The following is a 22,404-nucleotide window of genomic DNA, read 5'->3' as shown; positions in this document are numbered from 1 at the left end:
CAAATGTATACATGTCCAGACATCCAAACTATAAACATATCATACTACAAACTGAGATTAATTTACACCACATAAGATGAATTAGGTTACTGCTGTATATATATTATTTATTTTTAATACATATATATGTGAATATATTCAAGATTACAAAATAAGTGTTAGTTTCAGTTTTCTTTTCTATTTATTGTGTTAAGAAAAACTTCTAAAATGAAGAAAAATTCCAGAATAGGTACAGTTCAGTGGAACTGTGACTGGAGATTCTCAACAATTCTAATTACAAGACCCAAAAATCACATTCCCTATCTAAGTGTAGGTCATTTATTTTACACTTATCATGAGTGTATGTTGATATTCAAAATAACAAAGCTGATAAGAGAAGCTGCATATCCATAACTGGTAAAATTGATAGTTTCATTCATCTTCCTGAGATGAAAACTTACTTTTATCTGTATTCCTTTTTAAGGGACAATAAATCAAATTGAAACATATAACCCTAATACTTGTTTCATTTTAGTACAAATTTTAAGCTTAATTCTAACCATACAACTATTTTGAAGGCTGATGACACAAAATTTCAACTTACCTTCAGTAGATTTGAAAACCCGTACACAAGACACAATGGCTTCATGGTCTGAATAAGAAATGGGCCTCTCAAGAGTTTTATTGAGTGGTGTATCACATGACTGACACAAGACAGAGGTACCTAAAAATTTTAGTTTTATTATTATATCAGTTTATTAACTGACATTATACAACTAAGGATTTGAATGAATAAGCACACACATTATTATCATTAAAAAAAAACATTTTTTCATTCATGGGGTTTTTTTCGCCATGTTGGGTACTGGTACCAGATGTATAGGGTGATTGGTTGTTCTGGTTACCATTATTATTGCTATTGCTGTTGGTTGCAGAACTCTGTTTACTAGAGATTGCTGGTGTTGGGCACCACTATGTCAATCACGTAGGTAACCCTTTCCTTCTTGTTGATGAGGGTTATGTCAAGTCTGTTGTGTAGGATTGTCTTGTCTGTTATTATAGCACCAGTATAGTTTGTGAGTAGGGGTCTCTACTACTGCCTAGGGTTCACACTTGTAATATGGAACGCCTTTGATCAACTGGTATTTTTGAGCTAGCTTCTGATGTATTATCCTGACCAGCTGGTCAGTGTACTCTGCCTGGGTGATCGCCCTGCATCCCATGGTGATGTGCTGGGTTGTTTCTGGGGCCAGGTGGCATCACCGACATGTGTCATCTATCACTGCAGAGTCCTTGATGATGTATTTCTTGTAGTTCCTGGTAGCTGGCAAGCACAAATCGTTCAGTTTTGAGGAAGAGCTTCCAGTGATAAGATGGTTTTTCCAATTCATGAACCATGCATTAGAAACCATCTCATCTAAGTAATCTTGATGGAGATCATTGTAATGTCTGCCATGGAGAGCTTTCTTCGCCCATCTTACTGTCTTTGTTTCTTCTGTCTGTGTGAGTGGGGCCTGGTCAATCTCATCTCCTATAGATAGGTGTTAGTCCAACCTATGATCCCGAATGAGTAGGTTAGTACTGGGACTGCATAAGTGTTTATGGATATGACCATATTCTGCCAAGCTTTGATTTTAGCAGGCCTCTCAGTCTCTGATGGTATTTCTCAGTCATGCAGGCCGTGATTGCTTTGTGTTCTTACCTGTGAGCCTGCATCAACCAAGATATTGTAGGTCTCTCCCAGTGTCATGGCTTCAATCTCTTCACCAGTCTTCAGCTGGTAGTTTCATCTGGCTAGATATCCTTGATTCAATTCATGAATCAAGGATATCTAGAATTCAAAAATCTTCATTAAAGACAGTTTTAACAAATGATGTTGTTGTTGTTACTGGATTTAACGACACAACTTTCCAGATCTGTGCCATTTGTTGTAGCACACTTTGCTTTTTAACAAATGAAAGTTTCATATGAATACTAAGGCCAAATTGTGTCTGTTCATCATTTATTCACAAGAAGCATATCGTTAGAGATGTTAAATTATATGCTTCTGTACAAGCCAATATGTTTTAGATACAATAAAAGTACTTCAATATTTGCTTAATTTCCAAAGAAATGAGATAAATCAGGTGATATATTCAAAATGGAGATTGACTGAAAAGTGTTTGACTGGATAGTTGAATGTAAAGGACAATCAACCAGAAAATGACAGACACTAAGTTGTGTCTGACAGGATGAGCACTGAGGTGGGTTTTCTCCCAATAATAGGAAGAGATGAGTGCGTCCAATTCTGAGTCTTGCCGGTACCACTTCCTCTCGTCTGTTTCTTCGGAAGCCAGACAGCCACAGCTTTGGATCTTCTTTTATCTGGTAAGGTTTATTGTTGGTGTTACTTTTCCAGATCTGTGCCATTTGTTGTAGCACACTTTGCTTTTTAACAAATGAAAGTTTCATATGAATACTAAAGAGACAATATCAATATGCACAGATCTTTACTAATAAAATTCTCAATTCAGATAACATACCAATTTGAGAAGATTCCGTATACTTTTTTTTTTTATTTCACGTATGAAGTCTTCTGTTCGAGAAAGTATTCATCACTTCTTTGCAGTATGGAAAAATTTTCAAATTCCACCTTGTGGCACCAAAGTAATTGTGACATCATTAAATATGAGCACCCCCTCTAGTAAAAGCTATGACCACTTTTCAACGGATACTTTCTCTCTCCTAATTCTCTAAATCAAGGCTTCTCAAACTATCTGTAGTGAACGACCAGTTTCTTTTATTTCCAATCTGTCACGAACCAGTATTTTTGTAAAATACAAATCATCACTGACCAGTAACGTATGTGATGAATTTCCAGTTTATCGAGGACAGGTAACAAACAGTTCGCGAACTGGCACCAGTCTGAGTAGCAGTGCTCTAAATCACTCTCTCCTAATTCTCTAACAGGACACTACTGTAAGCGCCTCGTTAGAGAATTTTGGAATACTCTTTGATCTGCTCACGTTCACCAGCGTGACTTCTCTGTATGTGGGACAGGTAGTCAGATAAGTTTTACCAAGTACCACTATAGAATGGTAATCCCTTTAGTTCTCTTAATTCATGCTTAGCAGCAGCACTAATTGCCAGAAGTGCAAACAGTGCATTACCACAAGTCTCTATTAATCTGTTCATTATATGAAAATTTTCTTCACATAAAACAGTTTCTTTCTCAAAAGAAATTACAGTTGGACTTCTATATAATGAAATCGATCATTCGCTTGAAAAAATTCATTAACAGAAATTGATCTTTTCAACAATTAAAAATACTGTAAATTCAGAAATATAGTAAAAGATGGGAAATAAATCAGAAATGAATAAATTTTCTAACATTTTAAAACAATTAATTTATTAATACACACATATTAAGAAATGGCTAATTACATGATACACACAATATATTAGTATTAGTCAGTCCTCGTATAACATGTGTTTACACTACACGAATTCGATCATACACGATTTATAAATAGGGGAACGATATCTTATATAACACGAACCGAATTCGCTTATGCACAATTCGCCTTTGTGTTTACAAGAAATGGCAGTCGAACGCAGAATCACCGCAACTGAACGCAACACGATAGGAATGAAGAGAAGATTCTGAAAATGTATTTGTTTTTTATATCAGTGAAGGGGAAACACATTTCACCATAATAACGTAAAAACCAACACAATTCCAGCTATCGGTATAATCGCAAATGCAATTAGATCGAGTTACTACCAGTTTATAACAGATTCCACTAACAGAAACGCAACTGGAAATTGTTTTTATTTTATGGTAGTAACCCCTAGAAATGTGCTTTAGTAAAATGTGAGGTGTTAATCTCTGCCTTTACGGTGTTGTTTATTCAGTTGCTACACGTGCACAGCTTTGTTTATGTGTATCAAGTGTGCCTCCTCGTTTTGTAATTGTGCTTTATTCCCTAAAAATGAGTAAAATACTTAATTAAAAGGTGTGAAAAGGAAGCGTCCTGGTGAAGACACTGCAGATTCAGAGAGAAAAAGAAAAGCAATACTGTATCGATAAACAGAGGCGGACTGGGTCAAAAATTCTTACCCAGGAAAATTTACAGTGGCTTCATACTATGGTTTATGGCCAAGATCACACTGGCCCACCGGGGTTTCCCCCGGTAAGACTTATGGCCAGTCCGCCTCTGTCGATAGAGAAAAAAAATGAAATTGTGAAATGCTTTGAGCGAAATGAAAGACCGTGTGATATTGCACGTGCTACAGGCCTAAATGAGGCAACGCCGAGAATTACAAAGAATGCAGAGAAAATAAAAACAACTTTCATAGCAGGAACAACACAAAGTGTAATTAAAATCCATTAGATTAAGGAAGAGATGGAATGGCTGTCATCTGTTTGGATAGAAAATCAAACAAAAAACAAGTTTGCTTACGATAGAAGCAAAAGCATTAGCAATATTTTATTACGTAATAGTCGTAAAAAAATACTTACGTATTTTATTACGATTATTTATTGTATTTGGTAATGTTTTGGTTACAAATGTGTGTTCAATCTTGGGTGGTCGGCACCTAACCCTATTTTTCCCATAGGGCCTGTTGTTTATATTGCACGATTTTGCATTGCACGAGGGTTTCTAGGAACGCAACTATCGTGCTATACGAGGACTGACTGAATTTCGTAAAATATTTTGTCATTTTTTGTTGTATGCTGGATTTTACTGCACATTGTTCATAAAAAGTTTGCATTTGTTTAAACACTCAAATGTATTTTCAGGAACATTTTCTTCAACACTGAAGGCCTCAACACAAATTTTCAAATGCTGCCAACATTTCATATTTGGAAGGTTAAATAATGCCCTCATTTTCATTCAACTCATCGTCGATAGTCACTAGTTCTTTGAATACTTTCCAAAATATTGGAGTCACTCTGATATTCAGCTACTATGACATCATTATCGACTACTAAAAATTCGTCAAGAACAATTTCTCCACTGATCTAACCTCTCACTTGGAGTTCTTCCCAAGATTGGTCAATATCTTGTAGTAGTTCATCCCTCTCATCGCTGTTAACTGGCATTTTAGCAAAACCTGCTTTTGCAAAACAATTTTTAATCGTTGTTGACTCCAACAACAACAATCTTGACTTCACACTTTTGCCAACTCTGATATGCACATCTGCAAATCTATAGGCTGGTTCGTTTCTATTCTCAGTATAATTTTTTTTTCAGTATGCACCTTTGGTAGTGCATTTTCAAATTCTTGATAATGCCTTGGTCCACTGACTGCAGTTTAGACAAGCTATTCAGAGGGAAGAAAACAAGCTTCGCACTTGTAAGTTTTGAAATTACTGAGTGAAGATTGGCAGTGCAGTTGTTGACAATCAACATGATTTTTCTGTTTTCTTTGGTCATCTTTCTATCAAAATTTAACATCCACTGTTCAGAAAATTTCACTTGTCATCCAAGATTTTTTGTTATAGTTGTAGTCCAACTCTAACGACTTTACTCCTTTGAAACATCGGGGTTGTTTACTTCTACCTATTACTAAAAGCTTCAATTTTTCATTACCAGCCATATTTGCACCAACCAAGACTGTACAAAGGGTACTAGGAAAGTTTTGCAATACAGCTTTGTTTATTTCATTTTTTCAAAGTAATTTCCTCTACATTCAATACACCTCTCCATCCTCCGAAACCAATCTTTAAACCAGTTCTGCCAAGTTTCACTAGGGAGTAAAGCACACTCGTTGTCCCAAGCCCGTAGCAGGTCCTCATCACTGGAAAACCGCCTCCCTTTTAGCTTCATTTTCACATGCGGGAACAGTGTAAAGTCGCAGGGAGCAAGGTCTGGTCTGTAGGGAGGGTGCTCGAGAAGTTTCAGTCCTGTCGTGGTCAAATATTCGGTGCAAGCTTTGGCGCGGTGAGCTGGAGCATTATCGTGATGGAGGTACCAGGTGTCCATTCTTGACTTTGGCTGCAGGTTCTTCATAGATCCAATGACTTTAGGCAGGCATTGTTCAGTATACCACTTAGCTGTGACTGTCTTCTGCGTGTCCAAAACGACACGTTCCACAATTCCACTCGATTTGAAAAATACAGCTATCATTTTCCTCTTTACAGATTGGGATTTTCTGACAATTACGGGTGTGTCGTCATCATCAAAGACCCAAACTTTGTTTTGAGCCTTGGTCGGCAGATCGTAATAGTACAGACAAGTCTCGTCACCTGTCACGATGTTGTTCACATACCGAGATTGTCCCTTATCAAACTTTTTTAACATCTCCTGGCACCAAGTCACACGTCGTGTCATCTGCTCTTCAGTCAGTTGATGCGGCACCCAGAGAGAACAAAGTTTCTTCACGTGCAAATGATCTTGGAGAATCGAACGAATTGCTGGTGCATTTAGGCCCAAAGTATCCTCTATCTGTTGGTAGGTCACTCGCCTGTTTTCGTCAAGCATTTTCCTCACAGCAGTAACGTTTTCCTCCGTAACTGACGTTCGTGGCCTTCCCGGCCTCTCAGAATCCTCCAGAGTGAAATTTCCCCTTTGGAATTCTCTATACCACCTGAATATCATTGTACGATGTGGACAATCATCATCTAGTGCAAGAGTCATTTCTTCTAAGCACTGGTCTATGGTTAAACCACGCACGAAATTATACCGCAAAACTGTCCTTATCTCATTTCGTGACCACGATGCCATCGCAAGCACTTTACACTCTCACTACTAATGAATAACTGAGCCCATCGACTTGGCGCGGCGGCTACTATGCACGTATGAACATGTCTCAACATGCAGCAACAAGCAGCTTCCTGTGATTCATTGTTGCATCATATTGCAAAACTTTCCTAGTACCCTTTGTATTTCTCTCCTTACTAGTTTTGCCACCTAAAAATTTATTATTTTTAAAAGTCAGTGTCTTGTTCAGCAAACATTTAAAAAATAGACCTCTTTCATCAATGCTGATTATGATTATGTCTTTGGGCTTTTAGTCCTCCATAATTTTTTTCAAAACTTTCTTTTCAATGGGTACAGTCTTCTTCAATTTCAAATCACTTTCACCACAAATAACTTTTTTGAGTAAGCCATGGGCTTTAAATTTGTCCAGCCAACCAGAACTGGCTTGGAATGTTTTATGCCACAGAAAAGATTCATACTCCATTTTTCTTTTATTAATGGCCCTGATATGGTATGTTTTGGTCTCAGTAAGAAGCAACCCAGTCACTTCCAACTGAGTCCCATTTCCTCAAACAGTTTGAGAATCGAAACAGTTTTTCAGAATGGTTGACATGCTACTGGCAGAGATACCAAATTTTAAAGTGAATTCTTTTTTTTATGCCCCAATCTATACTATTAAGCACTTCCACTTTTTCCACTACACTCAATTTCCTCTTAGACATTGTAAGGTTAGTCACACAATAGCTAAAACAAACCTGATTTAGGGATCACTACTTGTACCCGGGTGGTCCGGAGTGGGAGTGCAGTAGCACACGCTCTTTTGAGTAGAACGGAGTTGAAGCCCCTGGCTACCAAATACGGTCTATCTGACAAGCTGCTCTAGACCAGTGTGGCAAATTATGGTCCATTTCCTTCAACATAATTGTCGAGGAGGATTTCCATACTGCAGTGGATTGATATTGACTGCAGTTTGCCTTTTTTTTTTTTTACTTGTACATACCATGTAAACAGAGACAGGCGAAATTTAGTGAAAGTGTGGATGACTCATTTCTGCCAAACAACAGATGAATTTCTGGGATAAAATAAAATCACTCTCTCATAATTCTCTAATAGGGTGGTTACAGCAGAAAACATGTTGACTAGAGCCAATGTCTGAATTGGGAATATGCCTTAACCCACAATATGAGAGATGCCATTTCTCATATTGCAAGATTAACAATATCAGGATACCTACCCACACATCCACCGATGAAAGGCCAACAAGCCTCGAAATTGTGCCGTATGGGTAGGGAGTGCCCACGAACAATAAGTAACAATAGTCTTCTCTATTAATGAGGCGTTAATTATTCAAAACAGTGCAATACATAGTAACTCATTGTGAAGAATGATCACAATATGAGATACAGTTGAAATGATGCCTTTACACTACTTTTGTATTTTTGTTTAAGAGCTATCTATAGTGTATCTACACCAATATTTAACAATTTTAAGCTCTTATAATATTATGCCTTGTTGCATTTTGATTTATTATAGAAAAAAAAAAGAATGAATTAGAAATGCTCGCTATACCACACACGTTTTCTGGATAAGATTCAGATAGGTTCCATAAAAGCTATAAAATGGCATTACCCCATTTTCAAACTTACTTTTATACAATTATTACATATACATACATACATACATAAATATTATGCAGTACTCTGTAAAATCTAGCACAGTAAAATGTAAAATCTTTAGAATCTGGAATAATTTTAATTCCAGCACATTTCACACACACAAAAAAATAAATAAATAAATAAAAATCAACATTTTACAATCCTGAAAAATTAAGGAAGCAGTCCAGCACTGATATCAACTTAAATTGCATAGATAATGCAATAATCTTAATTTTTACAGCAGAACAAGCTTGCCTTTGTATCAATTTCCTGGCACTGCACTACTTTCAAATGGTCAGGCCACACCTTGAGTACTGCATACAGGTCTGGAGGAATCATTTTAGGAAGGATGTAGAGCTCCGGAAGGAGTACAAAAAAGGACGAGATTGGTGAGGGGAACAAAGGGTTGCTCTTACCAAGAAAGGCTTAAGTTCTGCAAATTGCAGCATCTGGAGACTAGGCACCAGTAAGGTGATCTGACAGGTGCAGAAAGCCTTGAATGGTTTGGGCAAGCTCAATGCTGATGGAATTCTTTCTCTTGTCCAGATTACACACCTGAGGTGGCATAAAATCAAACTGAGGAAAGGCAGTTGCAGAATGGATGTGGGGAAATTTTCCTTTAGCCAGCAGGTGGCTGATTGCTGGAACAAATCCATCTGTCATTGTGGAAGTTGATCACCAGCTTAAATAAATTTGAGGAAGAACTGAATTGAAATGGATGGGTGAAATGGGAAGGGGTTTTTTTTTGGCTGATGCTGTATAAGCTTGCTTTCTTGCATCATATGCCTCTACTAATACTAATGTTTGTTAGTCCTCACCTCCCCCAGTTTTGTAAAGCAACAAATAGTACACATACAGGACATAAGTCCTGTATGTGTACTATTTGTTGTTAATTTATTGGTCAAAAAAAAAAAAGGATTTTAATAATAATAATAATGACTATTCCGATCATTGTGTCAACATCAAGTCAACCGGCATGGTGCCATAGAGCCTCCATAAGAACCTAGCAACAATAGGCCTCCCAGAGAACACTTACATGGAACTCCAGAAAACAATGATCCTGAATACCTGTAGGATAGTAAGACAGTTCCTTGACCAACAATAACTGTGATAATAATCAGACACAACCAACTACCCCATGCACTTGGTACCAATATTTTTCCCCATCATTGGGGAAAAAATCCATCCCATATAAAGAAGAAAAATTTTTTTTAATATAATAATAATATTAAGTGAAAAGTGAAGGCCATCCTCAAGAAAGACAACATCCACAGGAAATACAAGATCTATAATTAGAAGATCAAAAAATACCTTGATACCCTCAAGCTGGAACTCAGCAAGACTTCCATCACAGAGAGTGCCAAGAGGAAAAACAGACACCAGGATATTTGATGGAAACCAGAGAGCCTTCTACAGGAAAATTGGACAAGAGAAGGAAAGCAATGGATCCCCCAACCAGAAGGCACCTAAGAAGTTCTGAAGTAACCTATAGAGTAGCAGAGTTAACCATAACAGCGGTGCCCCCTGGATAGATCTGGAAAGGAAGGAAACAAAGAACATACAAGAGATGAACAGAATGGAGATTTTGGAGGAAGAAGTACAATAGTTGAACACCAAGTCCCACAACTGCCAAACCCTAGGAATAGATAGCATCCATAATAACAACTACTGGCACTAGAAGTTCAGCTGCATACACAGGCACATAGTAGAGCAGTTCACCCAGATAAAAAGACACCACAAATCCAGCAAAGTACAAACCAATCACTTGTCTCCCAACAATATACAAGATCCTGATGTATGTGGATGACTACAAAGTCTAGCCACAACTGAGAATCAACTCCAACAGCTACTCTGGATCACTGAAGAGTTCAGCACTGATAATAGGATGCAATTTTGCCTATAAAAATGCAAGACACATAGATTACATCAAGGGAATCTAGTTGGACAAAACTACCAAGTGAAGATCGGCAAAGAGATTGAAGCCATAACAGAGGAAGAGACATGCAAATATCTGAGGATGATGCAGGCCCACCAGTTACAAAATAAGATCAAAGGTCACCTGACTGAGAAATACTATCAGAGACTGAGAAGCCTGCTAAAATGAAAGCTGATTGGTAGGAACATAGTCACAACTATAAACATTTATGCAGTCCCAGTACTAACGTACTGCTTCAGGGGCGCAGGAGTGGCAGTACGTAGCACTGCTTGATTAGACAGGGGTTCGAGCCCGTGACCACCGCATATCCCCGGGGCAATATGGCCTGGCTTTAGTTGCTAATGCTCCTAAAAACCAAATAACAACAACAACAACAGCTTCAGGATCGTAGATTGAACCAACACTGAGCTTAAGGAGATTATGAGATCAACCAGGATAATGATGACCAAAACCTGCCAGACACTGCCCAAAGTCAGCCATTGAGAGACTGACCATAGCCCATAAAGGAGGGGATTGACTGAGCTCATTGAACAAGAGGTGATTAAGAAACTGTGGGATTACTTTCAAAAAAACATAGCACCAATCTACCAAGCCATAAGAAAGATAGACAAACAACACACACAGCTCAACCTCAACAAGCAGACCACATTCACACAGACAAAAGGAAAAAAAGACAGAAAGATGGGCAAAGACACTCCATGGCAAACACTACAATGAACTCCATCAAGACTACATAGATAAGATGACTTCCAACACTTGGTTCACAAAAGGAAAGCTCTTCCCCAAGACTGAAGGATTCATGCTCACCATCCAAGATCAGGTAATCAACAACAGCAAATACATAGCCAAGCATCCACCCCCCCCAGAGTAACAGATGACACATGACATCAATGCCACCTGGCCCAGAAACAATCCACTAGGTGGTATTGCACCGGTTGATGAGAGTCATCTACCACCTAGAATGAAATGAATGAACCACTGATAACAGGATGCAATTTTGCCTAGAGAATTTTATTATTGTGAAGTTAGGCAATTTTGCCTAACTTCACAATTATAAAATAATTAATACTATCTGGCCTTCTCAAAATTGCAATAAGTAAAAGGGACTTCCTTATTGCCCTTCTCTCTTTCTGGCAGCGTTTGAAATGCATAATAAATGTAAAATGATAATTTGTAATGCATAGTAACACAGTTTCTAGAAATTCATGATAATCCAAAATTCAGTCTATATGGGCATTAAGATCACTACATTTACTAGGCTTTCGAAAGGCCAAATGGCATAAGCTATTTTGTAAGAATTTAAGTATACATATAATTGAGCTCAATGATGAAAAATGGGATTTGATTGTAACATCTCTTTATTTTATGATTTTATTGTAGTAAGGTCAAATTTTTGCATATGATCAAAAAACTAGAAAATATTCTGAAATGTTCTGCCACATATTCAAGAAACAAAATAAATGGTTATAATTTATATGTGTTTTTCTGCTACCAACAACTAGTGTCAACTCAAATAAAATATATATATATTTACCTTTTCCACATTTATACATGATATAATCAATTCGTTTTCCCACTGGATATAACTGACGCTCCTTCTTAGTGGTATAAGTATTCCTAGGATGTCCACAGGTGGCACCAACTGCTGTTGTATCCTAAATAAATTTAAGCTAAAATTTTATCGGTATTAATTCTATGACAATAAAAAAATCAGAAAATTTAATCCGTTCGTTGTTATGCAATTTTTTTTTATGTTACTAGTTATGTCAATCTGCAGATATGAAATGGTTATGAAATCTGATGATATTACATCAGATTTCAACTTTTTTTTTTACAGCATGAATTCAATGATCTGGTAAGAGATTTAATTTAAATTTACCTGAAGGAATCTGAAGAAATCCTTGGTTCCAAGACTTTTTTTGTCTTGGAACCGAGTCAAAAAATCTCTACATTAACTAAGCAAAAGTAACAGTCATCACAGTGGTTTGTAGGCTTCCACCAAATCATAGGAATGATTTGGCAGGAGCTGTCTTTCTATCATTTTTTCACAATCTCAATGCTTCACCATAGGTTTTGCAAACTTCATGTGGAGCCCATTGTTTAACTTTGTCACCACATTTCACTCCAAAATAAGCAAATACACATTTTTACAAATTCTGTAATATCTTGTCTTTGTTTATGGACTACATAACTTCCATAAATATAACAAAATAAGTCTGTATTGTTCAAACACTTGCATTAAGATATTTTACTCACTTTTCAGTACAAATTTGGTACAATAACCTCAAAAATAAACTGAGTTCACTGTTAAGACTGCTGCAATATCAAGAAACAAATGACAGACGGCAGTGTTGCCAAAATATGCACAAATTCCCAGCATTTATTCCTAATTTAATACATTCAATAATAAAACTCATGACATCAACTGAAGTGATTTGTAAAATAAAAACAGTATGATAGAAAAAAATGAATTAACATTTCTGAAATCAGTGCAAAAAACTAAGTTAAAACAGCTATTAGTTTATAAACGTCAAAAAGACCAAAACTTAAGGGGGAAAAAACTGAAAAATCAAAAAATATCAATCACGATCCTGACTTATAGGACCTGCTTGATTGTGGGATAGAGGTGCTAAACAATGAAGAAACTACAAACAACGACTTAGAATCATGCCACCTTAGTGTAAAACAGGCTAGAAAAGGCAAAAACCAGGTAGAAAATACAGATCAAAAGGAGAATGGTAATTTAGAACCACAGGTAACAAAAACATAGAGGAGGAGAGGAAATTTCAGCTTATAAATCATATAGAGGATCCCATAAGACAAATTAAAGAAATAAAGCTGTTCCTAGAAGAGTTCCTTCATAAACAGACAAATAGGATTACATCTGCAACAAGACTGCAGATAGTGAACTGCCAGTCTGTTTTGGAACATAGTGTTGAACTTAGTACTGAAAGCAAAAGTAGATACAGTGACTGAAGAGAAGAATAATTATAAAGAAATAAATACTTTGACTTATGCTCAAGTCAAGGGCCACCAAAACAGATTCATCACAAACTAAACAAACCAACAATAAGTCTAAGGATATACCAAAGGCAAAAGAAACAAACAATCATTATAAAGGCTAAGCCTGACTCTACATACAAATCCAGCAAGGTACTCAGGAATACATACTGCCATGACAAAATTAAAACCTCATTTGAAAGAAATAAAAGTGCATAACATGAGAAAAATAAAAGACAATGGAGTTTTAATTGAAGTAACAAATAAATAGTGTTAAAAAGATTGAACCAACCCAGAGGTTGTAAAATTGGGACTGCAAATAGAAAAACCAAGGGGCAGGAACCTCAACATCATTATATTTGACATCCCTGAGACAACTGTGGAAAGAGATCTTATGTTGGATTTCTACAACAAAAACTAATATAATGGAACTGGACGACTTTGCCAAAGAATTTCTTCTAAAAAGAGGGCCGAAAAAAAACCAAAAGAAATAGGCAATTCAATATCACTGTAGAAGTGTCACCCAGAATTTGGAAAAACCTACAAGAACAACAAAGAATCTATGCTGGCTGGACCAGCCATAAATTCAGGGAATTCTTTCCTGTACAGAAGTGCTTTAACTGTCATAAATATGGTCGTACTGCCAGAGACTGCAGCCATTCCCTTGTCTGTGGCAACTGCACAGTCACTGGCCACGATTACAAGAACTGCCAAAATAAAAATCAGCAGCCAAAATGTGCTACCTGCAAGGCAGCACGGCTGACTGGCTATGCACATAGTATCAGGGATGATGAACAGAGTGACCGGGTTACGACCGGACACGTTATTTCGCACTCCTGAATTTGTGTAGAAAATAAGTGTTTAAAATGTTCAATCAGTTTAAAAAAGTGTTCCACCTGAAAGAGCTTATCTGGAGGATTCCGTAGGTGAGATTAGTTTTATTATCTATTGGGAATTTAGTAAATTACCAGCGTTTCTATCTGTATCCTTTGTTGTCAGACTACAATGGTCACCATGTGGCTGGCAGAAGGGCCATAGAGAGGCACTGATGTAAAGCAGAAGCCACGTTGGTAGTTTACACTTGACTGGGGAGTTGCCCAAACTGTGTTTAAAACAGCTGAAAGACCGCTCCACCAAACTGTACCTTAAACCGTCGAATTGTATAAAATCTTGTGCTTTGAACATGCACTTAGTGTAGAGAACTATTTTTTTACTGCGCCGTGCTACACTGGGACGGCCTGCGATGACACACTATCTGCATTATTGAGTGGGGAGGGTGACCCCCCATATGTGTTAATGCTTAAGCCTCTATTAGCAAGAGCTCCTGGTTGCCATCTACAGCCTTCGGCACTAGCTTTGCCACCGCCACCACTTGCTAGGTGCATTTCAACGTCTCGGGCCACACTCACAGTCATAGCTGAAGGTCACTTGCCGCTTAAGCTTCTCTTTAGCGAGCGCTACTTGGGCGCACTTGACGCCTCTGGAAGTAATTGCCTTGCAGTGACCACCTGCTTTTCACAGCATTCACTTTCCCACTACATTCATATTGCATCGATTAAACGCTTCACCTAGGTAATCCGAAATTCTGCAAACTTTGTGGAAACTACCATCTATATTGACAATGAGTGGAAAACAAACCGAAATGCAGCCCGAGCAGGAGAATGATACGAATAACGTAGAAGACACACCAATTATTCAGAAAAAGAACAAGAAAACAGTGTCGAAGTTCAATATAGAGACTAGGAGCCAAACTGACCACAGGGATGCGCAGGATGGAAACAGCATGCAACCCCACCAAAGCAAGGACCCAAAGCAACAGGAAAAACCTCTGGATCCGACTCTCCCTGAGGGCACTGTCCTGGAAAAAAACCTGATACTTAGAACTGCCCTGGAAGAGATTTTCAAAGACCAATCGAACAGGGTCACAACTGGCGTCAGGGGGCAGACAGTGTCCCTCTGGACAAAACTGGAGACCATGCTCCTCCAGACTGACAAGGCAAGGGAAAAAGCTTCGACAAAACTGGAGGCATACTAGAATGTGGGACAAACCAAATGCTACAGCGTGCTCCCACATACGCACAAGTGCTGAGGAACTCAAACACTGCAAACACTACAATCATGAGTGCCCAACCAAGGAAACCCCCCACTGACAAAAACCCCAAATGTGGTAGTGATAAGACCTACAGAGACCAGTGAAACCTTGACCAGTGAAGACCTGAAAAACAAAGTTACGTCGAACCTCAAAGATGACTTCAAAACTACCAAGATTAAGGCAATAAGAAAGACAAGAAATGTAGGTATTATCATAGAAACAGAGACAGAGAAAAACATGGAGAATATCCTGACCAACACCAAGATAACTACCATGGGTCTGACTGCAGAGCTACCAAAGCGGAAAGGACCATCAATTATTATCTTTAATGTAGACAAAAAAGTCACCCCACAAATCCTGATACAGGAAATATATACCAGGAACCTGTCAGGAGCATTGCCAGACCAGGAACCTCAAGCTGTGGTACAGCCAAAGTACTCAACGAAATCGAAGACCGGGACTAACAAAAACTGGGTTGTAGAGATTGCGCCAGCCGCCTGGCAAACACTGAAACATCAATCCAGGATCTACATAGAATGGGGAAGTCATAGCTTCCAGGAGCACGTGGCCGTGCCCAAATGCTATAGATGCTGTCGTTATGGCCACACCTCCCATACATGCACCCAGGTTGCTGCTACCTGTGGCCACTGTTCAGAAAAAGGGCATGACTATAACAACTGTCCGAACTGGGCTAAACCACCGACCTGCGTAAACTGCAAAGTACTCAGACTGGAGCATAACCAATCAGAAATCCCCAAATGCCCTACCTATCTCAAAACAAAGAGTCTTTACCAACAAAGAATAAATTATGGGGACTAGGCTAAACACTACAATACAGCTCTGCTAAAAATCATGCAAGTCAATGCACAACGAGCTCGAGCAGTGGTCGAGCAACTTCGAAAGAAAGCCGACGAGGAAAACACAGACATACTGATCCTTCAGGAACCGTACACGCATGTTAAAAAAGTACGAGGTTATCCAGCCAATTACAAGATCGTTCAAACTGACGAAGATACCCGCTGGGCAGCCATCATTATCCTAAACCCAGCCATTACAGTAACGCGAACTCAACTATGCACGGCCTGGGCTGCTTGTGCCCATATTATCTCCCCATTGGGTGCTTTCTTTGTGGTGTCCCTGTACTGCAGGCCAGGAGAGGATATAACACTCGCAACTAGATATCTTCAGACCCTCTTGGACACATTGCCTAATCAAAAGATCATCATAGGGGCAGATGTAAACTGCCGCTCCCCGGCCTGGCACAGCATGACCCCAGACAGGAGAGCCACGAGAAATGGCCAGATCCTGGAAGATCACCTGGCAAACACTACATTTGAGATCCTAAACTTGCCACACCAACTGCCAACTTTCTGTAACACTCTGTGGGAGGCCACAATAGATGTATCACTCGCAACTGCGAACGTTGCCCGATATATTAAACACTGGACAGTCCAAGACTCCTGGACCACGTCCGACCATAGATGATTACATACCAGATAGAGAACCAACTCAGTAGAACCCCGATGACAAAAACATCACTAAACCGCTTCGCAGTTAATAAGGCAAATTGGGAAACTTTCAAGGAAAAACTCACTGCTGAGGTTGGGGAGCACTACCAGACTGCGAGCCGACCCAGAGAAGCAAATGACCTGCAAAGAAAAGTAACTGAAATCATCATAAAAGCTAGCGAACAAGCAATGAAAAGGAAAATCCCAAAGCCAGGCCCCATGCCCTGGTGGACCCCCGACATTGAAAACCTGAGAAATGAAGTAATGAGACGACGAAAGGACTTCCAACGGGCCCGGCGATTTTGGCCGGTCGCTGAGGTCACGGCCATGAGGGATAGGTATAAAGATGCAAGGAATCGATACACAAAATTAATAAAGGACACCAAGCGCAAAACTTGGGAAAATCTTGTTTCCACAGCAGGGAACGCTAACCCCTGGGGAGTGGTCTATAAAGTAGCCACTAACAGACACTCCAGAGGAGAAGTCGCAGAAGCAACAATGACCCCGCTGGGTACCCTGACCACTACGTGGGATGACTCGGTGACCAATATTCTAAACACCATCTTCCTGGAACAGGTAACTCCTACCCTCCCAGAACAACTGCGGATCTGTCAAGAAAATGACTCATACAGTCTGTCCTCGTATAGCACGATAGTTGCGTTCCTAGAAACCCTCGTGCAATGCAAAATCGTGCAATATAAACAACAGGCCCTATGGGAAAAGTAGGGTTATGTTCCGACCACCCAAGATTGAACACACATTTGGAACCAAAACATTACCAAACACAATAAATAATCGGGTAATTTTAATCGTTATAAAATACTTACGTATTTTATAACGATTAAAATACGTAATAAAAATATTATATTATAATAAAGTATTTTTAGTATTTTTTAATACTAAAAAAGTATTTTTTACGGATAAAATACGTATTTTATTCGTAAAAAATTTATTATATTAAATAAAATAGTCGTAATAAAATACTTACGTATTTTATAATACGTAAGTATAAATTATAATACGTAAGTCGTAATAAAATATTGCTAATGCTTTTGCTTCTATCGTAAGCAAACTTGCTTTTTGTTTGATTTTCTATCCAAAGAGATGACAGGCGTTCCATCTCTTCCAATTCTTTGTGTCTTAATCTAATGGATTTTAATTACACTTTGAGTTGTTCCCGCTATGAAAGTTGTTTTTATTTTCTCTGCATTCTTTGTAATTCTCCGCGTTGCCTCATTTAGGTCTGTAGCACGTGCAATATCACATGGTCTTTCATTTCGCTCAAAGCGTTTCACAATTTCATATTTTTTCTCTATCGACAGACGCGGACTGGCCATAAGCCTTACGGGGGAAACCACGGTGGGCCGGAGGCAGGTGTGATTTTGGCCATAAACCGTAGTATGAGGCCACTATAAATTTTCCCGGTTAAGAATTTTTGACCCAGTCCGCCTCTGTTTATCGATATTGCTTCTTTTTTTTTCTCTTTGAATCTGCAGTGTCTTAGCCAGGATGCTTCCTTTTCACACCTTTTAAGTATTTTACTAATTTTTAGGGAATAAAGCACAATTACAAACGAGGTGGCACGCTTGATACACAGAAACAAAGCTGCGCGCGTGTAGCAACTGAATAAACAACACCGTAAAGGCCGAGATACACTATTAATTAACACCTCACATTTTACTAAAGCACATTTCTGGGGGTTACTACCATAAAACAATAAAAACAATTTCCAGTTTCGTTTCTGCTAGTGGAATCTGTTATAAACTGGTAGTAAACTCCATCTAATTGCATTTGCGATTATATCGATAGCTGGAATTGTGTTGGTTTTTACGTTATTATGGTGAAATGTGTTTCCCCTTCACTGATATAAAACACATAAATACATTTTCAGAATCTTCTTCGTTCCTATCGTGTTGCGTTCAGTTGGGGTGATTCCGCATTCGACTGCCATTTCTTGTAAACACAAAGGCGAATCGTGTATAAGCGAATTCGGTTCGTGTTATATAAGATAACGTTCCCCTATTTATAAATCGTGTATGATCGAATTCGTGTAATGCAAACATGTGTTATACGAGGACCGACTGTACTTCACTGACCAACAAGAAACACCCTTCACTGTGGATGAGCTGCATGCGGCCGCCATGCAAATCAGAAGCAAAAATTGTCCTGGCCCAGACCTAATTGAACCGGAAATTGTGAAGAAAACGGTGGAATACACCCCGGATCTGTTACTGACGCTATATAACACCTGCCTCCAAGAAGGAACCTTTCCTAACGACTGGAAAATTGCCAACATCAAACTTAAATTGAAAAATCCATCAAAGCAGCCAGAAAAACCAGAGTCCTACCGTCCGATCGCCTTACTCCCAGTTGTAAGCAAACTATTCGGGAGAATGCTGCACAAGAGGCTACTCCACTATTACGAAGGGGCAAACCTAACAAACAATGCAATTTGGATTCAAACCTGGCCTATCCGCGATCAAAGCTCTCAAGACACTGCTGGATAAAGTAGAAGCCTGTAATACCAAATATTTTCTTGTTATCAGTATTGACTTTGCAGGGGGCGTTTGACGCCATCTGGTGGCCGAGCATCCTCGCAAGACTTAGGCGGTCTGGAGTGCCCCTAAACCTGTATAACACAAATCAGGAGTTACCTAACACAGAGAACGATCGAAGTACATGCACCGTATAGGAAGCTAACTAGACAAATCCACAGGGGGTGCCCGCAGGGCTCTGTCCTAGGACCCCTGTTACGGAATATGATTTTAGATGAATTCCTGGCCCTTGATATTGGCGAAGTCGGCGCCCAGTCCTTCGCCGATGATTTGATAATAACTGTTGCTGCTGACTCACGAGCGCAGATCAAAGAAAAAGCCAACCACGCGATACGAATTTTGCAAAACTGGGCTACAATCCATTGCCTGCGGATTTCACAAGTAAGACCTGCTCGGTACTCCTGAAGGGCAGACTCGACCTTGCCAGACTACCGCAAGTGAAAATCCAAGGCACCACATAGATCAAATCAAACTCAAATTGGAAGAAAATAATATAGATATCTAGCAAGGATATATTTTATATATATCCCTGTTTGCCAGGAGCAACAATTGATGATATTATCAACAGATTATCAGATTTTAATGGAGGTATAGAGAGTATTACTATTCATGTGGGGACTAATGATATTAAATGCAGGAGACCTGACCATCTGTTGGACAAATATATGGCAATGCTGAAAAAATGTGATGTGTTAGGTCAAAATGTGTATCTGTAATTCTGCCCAGACATGATAGGAGGAATTATATGCTAACAGTATTTTGAATTATACTATGAACTATTACTATGGCTTATGTGCTATAGGAGGAATAATCTGCAAGGCTATGGGGGAGGGGAGGAATTTTTATTAGCATGGCCTGCATTTGTAGGTAGAAGGTTTTTTTTTTTTTTTTTTTTTTGGTAGTTGTTGGCACATAGGCTTCTGTGGGCATAATGCACCTCCCAAGGTTTTTGCAGTACTTTGATCCAAGCCCGAGGCGGGAATCAAACCCGCGACCTTTGGGTTGCTGGGTAGGCACTTTACCCACCCGGCCAGCCCGGTCGGCCGTAGGTAGAAGGAATCTATTTTGTAGAGATGGTATTCATTTGAACAAAAGCAGCCCTTTCCCTTATTTCGGTTTTTAGGAGCATTAACAACTAAGGCCATATTGCTCCGGGGATATGCGGTGGTCATTCCCTGACATTTCCACATCCTCCGTATTTGGTGGCTCACGGGCTCGAACCCCCTGTCTAATCAAGAAGCATGTGCTATGCACTGCTGCTCCTGCCCACCTGGCTACAGAGGCACCACAAAGGCAGCACAAGGATTTTTGTCAGTATCATTCAGAATACCTTAAGGATTCGGGGAAATTGCTAGTTAGAGAAAAGAAAGGTAATTTAGATCCAATTTATCTGATGATATGGGTCAAGGTAATACTTGCATTCAACTCAAAAATTATTGTTTGTTGTCACAAAAGTCAATGTTGATAAGATGTTCTGAGGGTGGCAATGTTTCAAATGAGGGGGAAGATAAAGCTTGGGATTCAAACCTAAATAACTTCAAGTAGTGTATCAGAATAGTAAACTATAGAAGATACTTAATCTTAATTGTGTCTACAGAATGTCTAGTTTGTTGTCAATAAAATGGCTCAATTTGAACTCTTGATTAGGACAACTAATGCTGACATAATATGGCTAGCAGAAACATGGTGCCACCCAGAAATTAGGGATGACAGATTCCACTATGGCAGAGGTTCCCAAACTTTCTCGGTTCACGGCGCTCTTAGTATCCCAGTAATTTTTTCACGGCACCCCCAGGCCAAAAGAAATACCTAACACAGTGGTTTTTGACCTTTTAATATATACCTATATAATAATTTTATTCTTTATATAGAAGTACTAAATAAAGATCAATTATAGATCACCACAAAGTTAAAAAGATACAGTACAATGGATGTTGTACACCTTTTTATAATGAAATAAATATACAAATTTTAAAAAAATAAAATAAATAATAATAACTTTAAGTAACTTAAACCCAAATTACACGGCACCCCAAGAATGTTGTTGCAACACCCTAGTTGAAAACCATTGCACTATGGTATATATAATGTATTTAGGAAAGATAGAAGGGGTGGATGGGGTCATGCTTCTTATCAAAAGAAGTCTGAGCGTGAAAAGATCTTTGGCTGAGTCTGAAGTAACATTTGCGAGCTAAAATCTGTGTGGTGTGAGTTATTTGGAAGTTATTAATGGAGTGGGAGTATCTACAGACTGGAAGATTGTGAAGAATGAAGAATATGACGAGTGGCTTTACATGCAGATGGAATGGGCAAGCCAACGTGAATGTCTTATTATGGGTGACTTTAAGCTGCCCCAGATAGATTGGAATAAGTGGGGAGGAAACTCACCACAGGGAAATTTTTTTTTTAAATAAACAATGATGATTATTGTTTGTGCCAGCTGTTTGTTTGTTTGTTATTTGGTTTTTAGGAGCATTAGCAACTAAGGCCATATTGCTCCGGGGATATGCGGTGGTCATTCCCTAACCTTTCCGCATCCTCCGTATTTGGTGGTCACGGGTTCGAACCCCAGTCTAATCAAGAAGCGTGTGCTACGCACTGCCGCTCCTGCCAACCTGGCTACGGAGTCGCCTATTTGTGCCAGCATGTTAGAGAAAGTACTAAGGGTAAAAATATATCTGACCTCATCATTACTAACGAATCAGATGGCATTACAGGGCTTAAAGTGCAGGAACCATTGTCAGGAAGTGATCATGCAATCGTCAGTTGGAAGATGAAGAAAGATGTTGCAGTAATTTAAAGGTAAAGGCACTTCAGAAGCGGAGACTTTGACAGTTTAAGGCGATATGTGGCATCTATGAATTTGACGGATTGCGGAGAGAAGGCGAATACATGTGAATTACGGAATACTGTTAAAACAAAATATCACAGTAGCCATAAACACATACATACCATTACGAAAATATTGCAAGAGGAGGAGGATACCAAAATGG

General features: G+C 38.9%; 1 protein-coding gene across 1 annotated transcript in view; it reads right to left on the bottom strand.

The window, feature by feature from the left end:
• nSMase (neutral sphingomyelinase) overlaps nt 1-22,404 on the bottom strand; it is a 205,070-nt gene that overhangs the window by 19,897 nt on the left and 162,769 nt on the right. Inside the window, exons 6-7 of the mRNA XM_090382988.1 lie at nt 11,791-11,911; nt 584-703 (exon numbers count right to left, since the gene is read on the bottom strand). Of these exons, the coding sequence (XP_090239114.1) occupies nt 584-703; nt 11,791-11,911 (241 nt within the window). The remainder of the gene's footprint in view (nt 1-583; nt 704-11,790; nt 11,912-22,404) is intronic.

The sequence above is a fragment of the Mastigoproctus giganteus genome, chromosome 10 (assembly GCF_048544385.1).
Source record: "Mastigoproctus giganteus isolate SK-2022 chromosome 10, ASM4854438v1, whole genome shotgun sequence".
In the NCBI taxonomy this organism is placed as follows: domain Eukaryota; kingdom Metazoa; phylum Arthropoda; class Arachnida; order Uropygi; family Thelyphonidae; genus Mastigoproctus; species Mastigoproctus giganteus.
The sequence above is the reverse complement of the archived record's forward strand: the minus strand, read 5'-3'. Positions and strand labels throughout refer to the sequence as shown.